At 50.4% G+C, this 15,733-nt stretch overlaps 1 protein-coding gene across 2 annotated transcripts in view; it reads right to left on the bottom strand.

Annotated features, from left to right (window-relative positions):
* The window catches only part of KSR2 (kinase suppressor of ras 2), a 281,411-nt gene that overhangs the window by 103,193 nt on the left and 162,485 nt on the right, over positions 1 to 15,733 (bottom strand). For both annotated transcript variants that reach the window (XM_032800013.2, XM_032800014.1), the window contains exon 11: positions 8,809 to 8,977. In XM_032800013.2, coding sequence (XP_032655904.1) covers positions 8,809 to 8,977 — 169 coding nt within the window. The remainder of the gene's footprint in view (positions 1 to 8,808; positions 8,978 to 15,733) is intronic.

Genomic DNA, 15,733 nt, shown 5'->3' with positions numbered 1-15,733 from the left:
CCACATGGCAGCTCAGGGCATGGACTTGCCTTCAGTTAAATCTCTCACAAACACACCCCATTTCCTTTGGGTCTGTTAGGGTATGGCTACGCTTCAAGCTGGAGATGTAAATTCCAGCTTGAGGAGACATATCCGCGCTAGCTCTAAATTGAGCTAACATGCTAAAAATAGAATGTAGCCACAACAGGGCGGGAGGGGTAGCTGCCCCAAATACACATCTAAGACAGGTGTGGACGCAGGTGACTAGCCCCTCTTGCCACTCGTGCTCCTGCAGCTATACTCTATTTTTAGCATGCTAACCTGATCAGAGCTAGCGTGAGTATGTCTCCTCGAGGTGGAATTCACACCTCCAACTTGAAGTGCAGTCATGCCCTTAGACCGTAAGCTCTTCAGGGCAGGGACTGGGTATTTTGTACCTTGTGCAAATGCCAAGTCTGTGGACAGCACTTCAATAACAACAGCCAGGCCACAGCTAGATCACCAGGCCAGCATCTGGCTGCTTTACGTGCCCTAGATCTGTTTAGGAGCCAGGTTACCTATCAAAATTCAACTCCCTCATTCTACAGTCTTCAGCTCTTAGCTTAGCAGTTATGCAGCACTTTGCTGCTGAGATTTCCAAAGCCACCTGAGGGATTTGGCCACCCAATTGAAAGCCAATGGGATTTGGGCACTTAAGTCCTTTGGACTCCTCTGACATTTCTAGACTACATGTCTAAGGCACCAGGCACCCATTAAGCAACTGATTATCTAATGAACACGGCACAGGAGAGGTACCGCTGGTAACCTGAGGGCAGCTAACAATCAAGGATGGCTCTTAAAAGATGTGGGGAACAGAACGACCTTTGATATTACTGCTTCTTACCATGCCACTGGAGATCAGCCAGCCCGTCCACTCCTTTCCCTGTCAGTGCCATCGCAGCGCAGTAGCTGGCCAAGACAGCTCACTGCCCAGGAAGTGAGTGGCTCTACTTATAAAAATGTGCCCACCACAGTCATCCCCATAGCGCAGGGGTGGCCAACCTGTGGCTCCAGAGCCACATGCAGCTCTTCAGAAGTTAATATGCAACTCCTTGTACAGGCACTGACTCCGGGGCTGGAGCTACAGGTGCCAACTTTCCAATGTGCCGGGGGGGGCTCACTACTCAACCCCTGGCTCTTTCACAGGCCCTGCCCCACTCCACCCCTTCCCGCCCCTGAGCCTGAGCCTGCCACACTCCTGTTCCTCCTCCCCTACCTCCGAGCCTCCTGCATGCCATGAAACAGCTGATCGGGAGGTGCAAGAAGGAAGGGGGAGGCACTGATTGGTGTGGCTGCCAGTGGGCGGGAGGCACTGGGAGCGGGGGGGTGGAGGAGCTGATGGGGGGCTGCTGATGTCTTACTGTGGCTCTTTTGCAATGTACATTAGTAAATTCTGGCTCCTGCTCAGGCTCAGGTTGGTGACTCCTGCTGTAATGCAAATACACCCATACCCCCCTACAGCTACATTGACACATTGATCAAAATCAGCACAACCAGTTTCAGCCCCATATACTCAACTCACAAGCAAGCCCCTCAGGCGGCAACGTGAGAAAACAGATGAGCTTAGGGTCTGTCTATGCTGAGTCGGGAGGTGGGATTACAGTGCATGTAGACACATCTAGCTAGCTAGTCGCAGCAGCATGGGCAGTGGCACAAGCTAGCCTCTCCCAGTTCAGGACCCTGGGTATGTCACCCCTATTGTTCTTCAAGCTAGATCAAAACCAGCGTGGGTATGTCTACACCTCTAACTGCAGTGTAGACATACCCTAGAGGCCTCAGTCTCTACCAGGATTGTGGGGGAGGAGAATTCTAGCCAAAGACCCTTCTCTGAAAATGCCCTGCCTCCATCTCTTAGGTGATCAGTCTTGGGACTGTTGTCAGCAGCCTCCCAGGTGGTCTCAGCTGTCCCAATGGCAGACAGAGAAGGGGGCATTGCTCAGATATCAAAACTGCCTATGGCTTTCTAGATCAACAGGGAAGGAAGTGGCAGCTAGCCAGTCAGAGAGCTTCTAAGGGCACAGAGGTGAATTCAGTTCTAGGTCCTGCTGACAGCCTTCATAATCTAAATCTGAGACACTCAAGCACCGCCCCCGCTTCATGTTGTCCCTACTGATGGGTGTGATGGGCACAGCTTTCCTTGCTCTCCATCCCAAGGTACCCAACTGTATCAGGTCTGTGAAGGACCTTCTCAGTTCTGGGTCACCTCTGACTGTAGAAGCCCCTCTGTGAGCAGATGGCTGCCTGCAGGACCCACTACCAGGCCTTTCTATGCAGGTTATTTCACCTCTGCATTTTTTCTGTGTGTCTTCCTCCAGCTCCTCCTTTCTGGGGTCTCTTTGCCTTCGCCCACTTTATTGGATTTGCCCAAAGCGGCAGACTGCCCTGCCCACTTGGAGCTGTTTTGTTTAAATATAGATCTTCAGTGTGCGTATGGTACAGCATCCTAGAAGTACACGATGGCCACTATGTAACAGTATCTACAAATGGAAACTTTGCACAGCAGCTCCAAGGCACACAAAACACAGAAAAAAGGTAACAGCGAACACACAGGCAATGACCAGGAGAGCACTCTTTCCTCCAGCACAGAAGCCTTCTCCTCAGTTCTAGGACAAGAGCAGACAAGTGCAACTCCACGGGATTCCTACAGCCCATGGTGAACCTTTCCCGCCTCTCATCCAGGAGTAAGTGCTCTCAGCCTTGACCCCGGCTCCACGAAAAACAGATAGCCACGGTCTGAATGGAAGGTAAGTGCTTCTAGCCAACACAGGGCCTGATCCTACCCATAAAGTGCAGCTGGGACTGCTCCTCAACCTGCCTGTTCGAAGGTGGAGATGATCACATCTCATGTGACAATGCGTCAAGGATGCAGAACAGAGGGTGATTTTTACACCTCAGGTAGATGTTTAAAGCCAGAAGGCTGGCGCCATGTGTTCTTAAACAGCTCAGAAATGCAATTATGCTCCAGAAGCGCATTGTCTCTATACTACAGAGTTAGGCAGCTTACGTCGACCTAACTCTGTAAGAACCTACGCTAAAATGTAGCTCCCACCGAGGTAACTCGCCCACTCCACTGACATAGCTCCACCCTTGCAAGAGGCACAGCGCTGAGGTTGATGTAGTTGGGTTTGCGCAGTGACAGTGCAGACACTGCATTGCTTACATTGACCATGGCTGCCTTTCTGAAGCCATCCTACAGTGTCCCACACTGACAGCGAAATTGGGGCAAGTGCTCTCAGCGAAGACACTCGCTGCTGACACCAGGAGCGCAGTGTGGATGTGCAAAAGCACGGTAATGACTGCGGTGGCTGCATGTCGATGTAACTTATGTCGACTTAAGTTTGTAGTATAGACTTGCCCTCGCTCACTGCACGTACATCAAAACACCACTCCAAGAGTAAGTTCCCCCCACTTCACCCACCCCCCAGGCCAGCTTTCCAGAAGCCAGCCAGGGCCATGAAAACCCAGGCTAGGGTGCAATACTGGATCAAGATGGTGCAAGTGGCTGACCCTGGACATGGATAAATGGAGGCTTTTCAAAGAGGCAGAACCCAAACTGAGGTCCCCAGGCAATGAAAATCTGACTGTGGCTGTGGGAATGGGAAGGGTGTCGCAGCAGCGCACACAACCACCCACTCTGGGCCTGAAGCCCCTGGGCACAGTTCAGACACTAAGCCGGAGCAGGGCACCTGGGAACTGCACTGATGAGGCACATCGAGTCAGTCGTCAGCAAGGCTTCCTGGGAGCCTGGGCTGAAACGTAAAGCTGCTTCTGCATTGCAGAACTGCAGCAGAACCACCTGCCTTCTGGCATGAATCTCAGCCCCACACCAAGCTGTTCCCACAAGGTCTGTGGGGTGCAACATGGTTGAATCAAGTCCATATGGCATAAGAGTCACTTCTTCCACCACTAAAACACAGTTACCTCTGGAATCGCTGATGCAGCAGCACTACACAGTAGCTACGGGTGGCAATGAAGAACATTGGATTCAATTAAAGCAATGGGGGATACTCAGGGAACCCAAATGTAATTATACAGAGGAATTTGGCCACGACATCAGAATGGACTCCTGGGTTACTGTGAAAAGCACCAAGGACTCTTTAAAGACCACAAGAGACAATGACTTAAGCCATGGTGGAGCTGTGCCTAGTGCTACACTAAGAGCTGAATTTGACCCATGGGGCCAGATGCACAGCTGGTGTAAATAAGCAGTGTTCCACTGAAGCCCATACAGCTATGCTGATTTACACCAGCTAAGGATCTGGCTCAGCATCTCCTGATTAACTCCCGAGACCACAGTTTACAGTGTGACAGGAACTACTCTCCCCTGAGCTGAGATCAAAGTGGACGCCTCTTGGATTCCCGGGGAGAAGTCGCTGTATTTCAAACCTCCTAACCCTGTAAAAAGCTTCTAAAAAAAGCTGAAATTCTTGAGACTAGCATCTTGACAGCAGTGGGACGTGCTGCCCGGGGGTAGCCCTAGCACAGAGATGAAAAAGCACCCCAAGCACTGCTCGGGGTCGTTTCACTCAGAGTGAGGCTGCTAATGAAACACGTTAAGAAAGCGTCCCTCACTCTGAGTTGCCATGCAGGTACCAGCTTCGGGAGTTTGATCTTTCCTGACTTGGTCTCTCCACTCCTTGCAGGGGAAGTGAGGATGGACTGCCTTGGAGACTGGCGATCCAGAGTTTACTCCGTGTAAATGCCAATTTGTCTAATTAACTCATTGGAATGAACTCGTATGATTCAGTGGCAATGACTCATGTTATGGGCATCTGTGCCACCACTGCAAGCTGGCAGCTCTAACAGCCATATGGCTCCAACAAGAAGCTGCTGCCACTGACTTTTTTTTTTTTCGTTATTTCCACTTTAAACAAAATTCATCATCATTAAAACACATACAATTGAAAACACAGGTGTGGAAATCTCTCCCTCAGGCAGACAGTATGGAGAGGGTGCTCACATTTCCTAGGAGCTGAGGGGACTACGCCTGTGCAAAAGCATCCTGTCCCACACTTGTCAGACAACAGGAAGAACTTTGCCTCTATGATACTGCAGATCAAGGCTGCAACAGAATCTGTTCTGGGCAGCACTTTGAGGACCCCAGTCCCTCTGGTGGGAAGGAGGAGCTGTCAGTGGAGAAGAGCAGAAGCTAAAAATGGGATTGTTAATGAGAACTTAACCTCTTCTTGGACACTGGGTCTGTTTAGTCGGTCCCAGTGGGAAGCCAGGTAGGGTGAGAAAGCTGACTTGGGAGGAAGGAGAGGAGACAGTGAGCTGAGTGAGTGGGGTACCCAGGACAATGGGGTTGCTTTATTAGCCCAAGTTGTATCGGTCTGAAATATTCTAGGCCCACTCCACAAAACCGCTCCTGAGAACTAGGCACATCTGAGTTGGGGCACGGGGCATGTTGGTAAATTCCCTCCTAATTCCTGATTCCAACTACAATGCGTAGGTGCTTTTAAATCCTCTCAGTCACTACAGTTGCTAGCAGTTACCTTTGAAATTAATTACTGGACATAATAATACTAAATAGCATGCACCTGCGGCTCTGCATCCACAGACCTCAAAGTACTTCACAAAGCTGGGGTCAGGATCATTATTCCTATGTTACAGATGGGGAAACTAAGGCACGGAAGCCCAGTGACTCACCCAAGGTCTCATAGCAAGTCAGTGGCAGAGCTGGGATTAGAACCCTGCCCAACATCCTAGCCACTGTGCCACAGCAAATGCACCCCAGTGACTGCAACAGCAGTTCTGAACTGCAGGGAACCATTGGTCATTTCTTAGTGGCCAGCACTGAGCCAGGAGGGACATTTCAAAGCTTGCCCCTGTCTGCCTCCTCCCATGCACTAGGACTTGATTAAGGGCAGCGCAGGACTTGACATGATCAAAGAGTCTGCATTTATCCTACCCTCAAAGGAGCCCTTTGTCCAAAGCATAAAGCCACAGGCCAGGTCAGCACAAATGGCTGCCTCTGCTCCTGGGAGGCCAAGGAATGGCCCAGCCAGGCTGTTGCAAACCTGTCTGATGATGCATGGTGCCCCTGCATGACGAAACCTTGTACAGCCCCTGCCAGGTGCCTGATCCAACAGTGTGGAGTTAAGCCATCGTTGTGTGTGTTCTGCCAATTAGCACGCAGCCACGACTTGAACCAGAGCCTTTGGCTCTAGGGGAAGCAGCCCAGCCAGGGAGCCCGAATGGAAGCCTCAGCACTGCTCTGGGTTTTCTCAACCAGAAGTCGCTCTTTACGCGTCCTGTACCTGCCCTTGGGCAGTGCCTTTGGTTGGTTGCTTTCAGGAGGCCGTGTGGTCGGGATTGAGCTGGGGCTAGAGCGAAATCACAGCTCTGCCAGTGGTTTGTGATGTGACCCTACCTGTTTGCTCAGCACCCCTGCCTGAGTTTCCCCATTTGTGCAATAGGGATAGGTTGGACATACTGCCTCTATCACACGGGAGAGTTAGAAGACTTTGTTCACTTACTCGTTAAACGTCCCACATGTGCATTTTTTTAAAATGTTGAACAAACATCCCAACGACCTGTGGTGAAAAAGGAGCCGCTAATGGGCCTGTGTGTAGGTCAGAAGAGTTGACTTACTGGTTTTAGATCAGGGAAATATCTTAGAGAGAGTGCCCTGTGCAGTTACTAGATAAAAAATCAAATGCCACCCAATACCGCACATGTCCTAAGCACTCACTGTTCCTTCCCAAGTAACTCTCAACAAGGCCATCAGTGCTTCAAGTGCTTCCTTGCAGCACTTCCCATGGCTCCGTTGCTTCCCTCAGTTGTCCATTCTGACTTTCTAATGAATGCCAATTTCATATGAATATCTGGAGAGGCTACACACTGTCTGCAAAGGAGGCAGCTCAGAAAGCTTAGAGACGGGAGACCCTGGCTGCTGCTGGCAAGCTGCTCTCCCTACTCCCCCATTTGGCAAAGTCTGGTACCTCTCTGGTGACCGTTACTTATTCCCAGCTCAGTCCCCCTCACCCCATCTCTCAGCCTTTCCAGGCGATTCAAGGAGATGAGGGCCAGGATCAAACGTAGCCAAGCAGAAAGGTGTAAGATCTGGTTTCTTTAGGACCCAATTGTTTCCCTCCTGGGACTCCATGTTACCTTGCTCCCTTAAAGGTAATGAGGACGGGTATGACCCCCAGGCTGAGAACACATGCCACAAAGTAATCTCACCCATGCAGCTCAGAAACCACTGGCCATGCTGCTGGGCCACTGGCCTGATTCCAGCCCTGGCTGACAGAAGGGGAAAGTGGTGACCAGTGGGTGGCTGTTTAGAGGTCTTCGACAAGAAAACGGGTGTTGATCCTGGTTAATGGGTTTCTATGACACAGGGACTACCAAGAACAAGCAGGCACTAATTGGCAGCATCACCAGAATAGGCGAGTATTGCCTGGGCCACGAAGAGTGGCCTGCCTGCCTAGAGAATGAATGGGCTGGGAGTGAATTCCTGCTCCTAGAGAGGGTGCTTCCCTCTAGGGTTGAAATGGGTCAGTCCATGGGGATTCAGTGACTGTTCTTTTCAGGAGGCAGCCAGCTTGTGCACCAGAACCCAGGCTTTCATTTAGGACACACCTCGCCCTTATGGCTGTAAAGTCGAGCTTCAGAACATGAATGGAATGGAACCCATACGGCCTAAAGCAACAGCTCAGAAAGGGGGAACTGCCCCTGTCCATTTTAATGCGCTACTAGCTCTGGAGTCTAATGATGGCAACGGACATGTCAACACTGCTCACTGTTTCACTGCCGAACGCATGCAAAAGGAAGGGAAGGAGTCATCATGTTATGAAAGATCAACCGTGTCGTCACATTGGCATCTCAAGTGGGGGAAGCTGGTTTGGGGAGGATACCGCTAATCCCCACCTCCATTCAACCCTCAGTCCTTCTATGGAGCAGAGGAGGGGCTGGTTGAAAAAGCGAGTATTCCCTCTGACCACACTCTGCAAATCATGGAGTTCATCTGAGGGTGTCACCCTCCACTCGGGAGCCATTCACCAGAGCTGAGTGCACACTAAGCCTCCCACTGGACTGCAGGGCCTGTGAATTTCGAAGAAACCCAGGAAGGAGCACTGCACTTGGACAAGATGAGTCAGATCTTAAGGCCAGAAAGGACCGATGAGATTATCCGGTCTGACCTCCTACGTCATGCAGGCCAAAGGACCTCCCCCGGTTACTCCTGCCTCAAAGCCCATGACTTCTGGCTGAGCTAGAGCAGACTGGATTTAAAAGCTGGAAGCAATGGAGCCCTCATGTCCCTTGGTCGGTTGTTCCAGTGGTATATTACTCTTGCTTCAATTCAGCTCCCTATTTCTAGCCTGGATTTATCTGGCTTCCACTTCCAGCCATTGGATCTAGTTATGATTGTTGATAGTTTACAGAACCCTCTGCTCCCGGACATCTCTACTCCTTGTAGATTAAGATCAAGTCACCTCTTTAACCTTCTCTTGGACAAACAGATGGAGCTTTGTCAATCGCTCCCTCTCAGACCCTGAATCAGTCCTGTCGCTCTTTTCTGAACCCTTCCCAAGGTTTTCAACATCCTGTTTGGATCCCAGAAGCAGACCCAGCATCCCATAACGGTAACAGGGGAGAAGCGTGGCTCCCTGCCCTGAGGACGTATTCAGGTGAGATCCCTGCCAAGCCCTGGGAATGGACTCCCCCATGGATGGGGGACTCAGCAAGTTCCATGCGACTGACTGATAACTGCCTTTGTTACAGAGCAATTTATTCAAAGCCCCTCACGGCGCCTCCTGTGGGGGCAGCCTGCCTGCAGCAAGGTACCTGGCAAGTTGAACTGCTTCTGCTGCCGCGTGCACTGCGGGGAGGGGTGAAGGGGAGATGGCGGAGTCGCGCTGGGCGGTAACGGCGGGGCCGGCGAGGAGGGGGTGGAGGATGTCGTTGAGGAGGGGTTGCTGCTGGAATCTGGCTGATAGGGCACCGGAATATGGTCCTGCAGGAACAAGGAGGGCAGGGGGAGAGGAAGAAGGAAAATACAACACAAGCCTATGAGAGTGGTGCAGCTTTCCAAGTCACCAGTGCAGCTTTCCAAGTCACTGTGTGGTTGGGGCTTTCAGAGCAGAAGGAGCATGGGGCTGCAGAAAACACCGCCACCCAGTCTGTCCTGTACAGGCTCTGCCAATTCATCTGGCCCCAAGTCCCAGCGGACGTTCTGCTTTATAGAGTGAGGTATGAGCGCTCTGCTCACCCCAGCAGCTGGGAGCCCCGAACAAGGTAAACCAGGGCCTGTTTCACCATTTTTCTCACTCTGTCCAGGCCAACGTTTCAAATGGAGGGGCCTGATTCTCAGAGGTGCTGAGCACCGGCAGCTTCCAGTGGCTTCAGACCCAGCCGTAGCTAAAGAATGAGGCCCCGGAGACCACCGTTTCCCAAAATGACTAGTGATGTTGCTGAGGCATCACCCTCTGGGAATCAAGGCCATGGTAAAGCTGGGCACCCAAAGAGGAACTAGTCACATGGGAAGGCCATGGTGAGAAGTCGGACACTGACATACTTGGCTGGATTTTCAGGGGTGCTGGGCCCCTGGCAGCATCTACTGATGTCAGCAGCCATTATGGACACTCGGCATGCCTGGAAATGAAACCATTGGCTAGGCGATGTACGTGTCTAACTTCACACACTTACGTTTGCAAGTATTGGTCAGTGTTCTCAATACAAAACACCGTCCCGTTCTCCTTACTGCCTGTTAATCTCTCTCGACTGATCCTGCCTCGTGGGCCATTTAACTGAGGCAAGAGACACAACTTCAAGGTGAGCCAAGCGAAGGTGTTTTATTACCCGCGGCTTGTTCTTAACCTGGCTCCCCAGGAGAAAGTGCGCCTCCGCCAGCCATTCTCCCTGTCTCAGCACAGACAGTGCCCTCTAGAGAACACTGCTGATCACCCTCTCTCTGAACATCAGTCCCCCCTAAGCTGTCTCAAGCTGAACCCAAAATCTTTGGTCACTATGAAACTCTTGGCCAGAGTCACAAGCAAGTCACCAAGAGGGGCTCAAACAAGCTTAAACGAAGGTGACATTTCAGGGAACACGGTGCTCCACTTTATTTACAGCACCTCATCCTGAGGGTATTTCCAAGTCAGCTCTGGGAGCAAGTAGAACTGAAGATTTGTGCTCTTATTTATATAGCACCATTGGTGCTAAGGAGCTTAAGACATATGAAAGAGGAGATCCCTGCCCCACAGAGCTTACAGTCACATTCATACAGAAAACAAGTATCACTGCCATTAACTGGTGCAGGAGGCTGGGCTGAAGTGGGGTGGTAAGATAATAGGAGATTGGGGGGCTATTTTTTAAATAGAAGTAGGTGTCAAAATAGAAGCTATTACTTGGCCTAATGGGAAATATTCTATTTACTTTTACAAGCTGTCTAAGGCTGATGTGATTTTATGAGTGGTAGAGGCAAAGTAAAATACATATATAACAATTCATCCACAGGTCTGAAAGTGCTTTACATGATGGGCATCATTATATCCATTTTATAGATAGGGAAACTGAGGCATAAAAGAGGTGAAGTAGTTTGCACCACATCACCTAGCAGGCTAGCAGCAGAGCCAGGAAGAAAACACTGGTCACCCGAGTCCCCTTCAGTGCCCTACCCGCTGCCCAGCCTGCTTCCAATGATGACCTCTGTTAAGATAAAGTATGATGGGCCCAAAATGACACAATTCACTGAAAGAAACCTGTAGCTTTTTTTGCTTGTGAACTCCCATATGGGTCTGCTGTTGCTTGGGGACCCACAAAAATAATTTGCACCCTAAAAAAATCAGGTAATTTTACCATTTTGAATTTTCCAAAAGCCGCAGGTTTAGAGGTTGCATCCCAGAGAGAATAATCCAGTATCCAACTGCCCCTGAAACAGCAGAGTCGCAGGGGAAAGGTGTGCCAAAGACCCCTTATTGACTGATTTGCAAAGGTGCTCAGCATCTCTGAAAATCAGACCTTTAAACTTCTAGGTATAGGCACAGCCAGCCAGCAAGACTTTGAAATTTGCCATTCAGAATGAATGAAAAGCCATATGCTGCCTGACCCATCCCTTGTTGGGGCTTCTAAGTTCTCTATTAGACAGAGCTGGACTCAACAGGCTCTGTCAAATTTAATCCAGAATAAATCTGAGCACCATTACCATCATTATCACAGAGCAGGAGAAAGAACCAGCCAGGTGTGTGGTTAGGTCTGGGCTTATCAGCGTCCATGGACCCTGCAGGAACATGATCAAATTGTTGTGCTGCTGTAGGTTTTATTTTTTAATATTTTTTACTAACGTTTTAGACAGCCTGGAGTGCACAGACGTTCAGGTTAGATTTGTTGCCTCTGGAGAGTTACAAGCAGAACTGGTGGAACACAAGCCATTTCGACGGCACTGATTCCATTTTATTTTTAAGCTGTTAAAGCAAATAACATTGACAAACGCTGCCTTTCCCCTGATGGCAAACACACTGAAAACCCAACAGGTGCAATGTTAGATACTCTATGTCCCAGCTAATCTCAGCCCCAGCTTACTGCTGTTCATACACAGCAGCTCTGACGGGGAGGGTGGGAAGGTGGTGAGCCAAGTGCTGCTTTCCATTACACTGGTGCAAATCTGGAGTAACGCTTGAGGGCAATGAAACTACTCCAGATTTACACCAGGGGAACAGAGCAAAATTTGGACCAGAGACTGTAAAAAAGGCCGTATCTTTCCTAAGAAGTAAAGTAGAACAAGAGTAGGGGGAAAGCGTTTAAAAGAAAGAGCCCAATACGTGTGTTTGCAGTGTGTGCTCTGCAGCGGAACGACTGCCCTCGTTAGAGAAGCGGTCTGAGCATCTCCACTTATTGTATAGGGCCCGGGTCTGCTTCTTCAATTAGCGCAGCTCTTTATGATTCATTGGTTTACAACCCCCTAAACAGGTTTCTATTCAGTTTCTACCAGATTTGTTGAAATACAGATCAGTCCCTTGGTGTTTTGGAGAAGCAGACGTGCCTGGAAACCCAACGAGCCATCTGCGAAGTTTTGCCCCAGCAGATGGCTGAACAGACCATTGAGCAAACTGGAAGGTGCTGTTGCAAAGAGGAAAGTCTGCCAGACCGGCCCCTCCTCCCCCAGCCACGCACACACTCCAAAGTAACCATGTTTCCATGGCAGACAGGGGAATGATCCTTGTCGGCATCCGCAGGCAATGCCACCAAGCAGCCCGAACAGGAAGGTGCAAAGCCCCTAAGAAACCAGTTGGGAGAGTTTCAGAATGTGAGCACTACTCGTGGCAGTCTTGCTGCTGACTTAGAGGGGAGCAGGATCTGGCCCTGACCTCAAAAAGTTTATTCTTCAGATCAAAGAGGCAGGATTTGGAGCCTCTCCTTTAAAGTCACATGAGATGGCCATGAATAATCAGATTATACAGCCAGAGAGGCAGTGTCACCTACTAGTTACAGCAGCGCAACGGAGTCAGGCAATCTGGGCTGCAGGTCCAACTCTGACAAATTGCATGGTCTTGGGCAAGTCGCTGATCTCCGTGCCCTATTTTCCTAGATGCTAATGGCAGTTCAAACACTTGTTGGGAAGCTCAATTACTGACTGAGATCCTCAGATGGAAGACACTTCACCAAAGCTCAACTCCCAGCTGAATAGCCCAGGGAGAGCTCACTTTCCCCTCTTCCCTTTCACGGGGAAGTGACATCCATAGCAGTAAATGCAGGGTAGCGACTAGGGGGCTGTAATAAAGGTAAGACATCCATGGTCAACACGGGCTCATCCTTTCCCAATGCTTTGTGCATTTCATGTTCTAGGGGAGAAAGGTCTCAGGGATTCAGGACTCCTGGGCTCCTCCCCTGGCGATGCCACTCACTCCTCTTGGGCAAGTCGCTTAGCCTTAAAGTGTTCCCGATTTTCACATGTGCAGCATCAGATTCCTGGAGCCTGTTTTGCAAAAGTGCTGCACGTCCCAAGCTCTAGCTGAAGTCGCTGGGAGCTGCAGGTGCCCAGCTCTTCTGAAAGTCAGACCCACGGTGTCTCACGTTAGGCACCCCGGAACCAAGGCGCCTCAAGTAAACCAGCATTTGTAAACGTAACCCATGTGCCTCGACATCAGTTTTGTTCTCTGAAAAATGGAGGAGGTGATACCTGCATACCACATGGGAGTGTTGTAGGATTTAACCCACTCATGTCTGGGTGATCTGTAAGTACACATGAAGTTGGGTAGCCAGCCTTGTTGCCCTACAGAGATCTTTGCAGGCTGTGATCAGCTGTACTCAACAGGCAGCTCATTGGTGTTTCTTTCACACTATGTATGTTCCCAAGGACTCACTGTGTTCCAGCAGGCCTGTCATAAGGTAACATTTGCTTCTGAACGGAATGAGGCATAAGCAGCAGCTCCTCACCTTCACGCAGCTCAGCCTCATGCTGTGCAGCCAGCACAGGTTGTGGCACTCACAGCACAACCTACAAGTGCCCGTCCTTAAGAGTTCTTAACGCTACAGAGGAGAGGCCAGAAGATGAAGGAATCCAATGTGGCAGAGGAGAGGAGTGGGAGCACTGACAGGAGAGAGGAAGATGTAGCAGCGAGTGCATACGACATATTCTTTGGTAGGTAAGTGCAGCCCATCGGGGCTGAGGTAGGCAGGTTTATGACTGTGACTTCGTGCCTGGCTGGAGTTCTCACACTCACCAGGTCACTGCTTCTTCAGCCTTTTCTCTGCTAGGAGAAAAAGGTGTGTTCTTATCATGGATTAGCTAATGCCAGGTAAAATCCTAGAGAAGACAAAGGAGTCTGCAGTTTTCACCTGAGTTACCAGGCTGAGTTAACAAAAAGAAAACTGGACCTAAAGTGTGAGCTTAGCTAACTCCAGTTAAGAACAGTTTTTTTCCCCTAACGAAGACACAGACTTCCTGGCATTTGCCTTCAATTTTAACTAAGTACCGGAGTCCTAAGGCAGGGCTGCACTTGCAAACTTAAGAGTTTATAAAAGCCAGATATCCTGTCCCTCCTTCTGGCTCTCTAGTCTTGTGGAGATGTTCAGTCTTTTATACACCTGATGTGGAGCTGCAGAGACTTATCTAGTCTAACTGCCAAGGTGAATCAGCAGAATAGCTCCGCCCCTATCAGCTGGGTCCTAAAAATAGTCACATGCCCTTGCCCTTCCAAACACTCTCCTGGTGTTGGAGCAGCCATGCATGCATTCCTTCCAGAGAGACTCACAACTGGGAATTGGTGCTATTGGGTGCTCTGTAATAGTCAGAGCTTTTCCTGGGTATTGGGATGGTGAGGGGAAATCTCAGGCTTGGCTGTTCCCAAGGTTCCTCTATGAGGACTGCACAGTCCGTACCCTACGTCCTTCATTTCTCTAGACATCTCCTTGCACCTCTCTTATACCCAGGTAAGGCAACGCACCACTTGCCTCTGAGTTCCTGCTGTCCCAGAACAACTTATTCCAAAAGAAGGGTGTTCAGCGATGGAGTTATTCAGGAACAGCTCCTCCTCAGTCCAGGGCAGCTCCAGGCACCAGCACGCCAAGCGTGTGCTTGGGGCGGCAAGCCACTGTGGGCGCTCTGCCAGTCGCTGCGAGGGTGGCAGGCAGGCTGCCTTCGGCGGCTTGCCTGCGGAGGTCTGCTGGTCCCACGGCTTCAGCAGACCTCCCGCAGGCGTGCCTGCATGAGGTCCGCCGAAGCTGCAGAATCAGAGGACCCCACGCCTGCGGGAGGTCCACCGAAGCCGCGGGACCAGCGGACCCTCCACAGGCAAGCCGCCGAAGGCAGCCTGCCTGCCGTGCTCGGGGCGGCAAAATGCCTAGAGCCGCCCCTGTCCTCAATAGCTCCCTCCCTCAGCAAAGCACACAAACATTTCCCAACAGATTAACACCTACTATCTTCTGATGCTTCCAGGCAGACAATGGCCACCTGCAACACTCCCATGGACTTTGATGGAAGGAGGACTGAGCCATACACCGTAAGGGTGGAGTAGAGAGGGAGTCACTGCTTTTCCTGTGGAAAATAGGTCAAGAAATTCTTGCCCCTGAACTAAAAAGAAGCCAAACAGTAACAGCATGTTGAATTTTATGGAGCTGTCTATCCAAATGGATTAGGCTTCATAACCTTCCTGGGAGGTAGGAAATCAGTAGCATTCCTATGTTATGGATGGGGAAACCAAGGCAGAGAGAGGTTAAGTGATTTGCCCAAGGTCACACCATGAGTTAGTGATAGAACAAGGAATAGAAACGCAGGTCACATGACTCCCAGAGTCCTGGGCTTGCACCACAAGACCAGTTTTCCTTCCCAAAAAGGCCCAGCACATGAGAGTTGGGTCCAGCCAAGAGAATGGCCGGTTAAGTAACAGCAATCAGGAGTGAGATTCCACAGATTTGGGGTCAAATTCTGCTCTGACTTTTGCACCCCTGGCATCCACTTGAATTCAAGGCAGGCGCTTGCTTGGATGTACTTTGAAGTGAATTGCATGGGCCAAATTCTGCTCAGTCTAAGGAGTACTGACCTACTGCAAAGAGCTGAACACGCTCCGACCCACTAGGATTGCACACTTGGCATCTTTTAATGCCCAGTTTATGACTACGATTAAACAGCTGCCCATGCCTCTTGGAAAACTCTGACAAGCAGCTTGCTTAGGGGTAGTATTTCTTCACCACCTTTCAGCATTTCTCATCCCTGATGCTTTCAAATTAAGGTCACCGGCACAGAAGCAGGACTATGGTCTCTCAACAGCTT

This window comes from Chelonoidis abingdonii, chromosome 22 (assembly GCF_003597395.2).
Source record: "Chelonoidis abingdonii isolate Lonesome George chromosome 22, CheloAbing_2.0, whole genome shotgun sequence".
Lineage (NCBI taxonomy): Eukaryota > Metazoa > Chordata > Testudines > Testudinidae > Chelonoidis > Chelonoidis abingdonii.
Note: the sequence above shows the minus strand (reverse complement) of the source record. Positions and strands in the feature narration are given on the sequence as shown.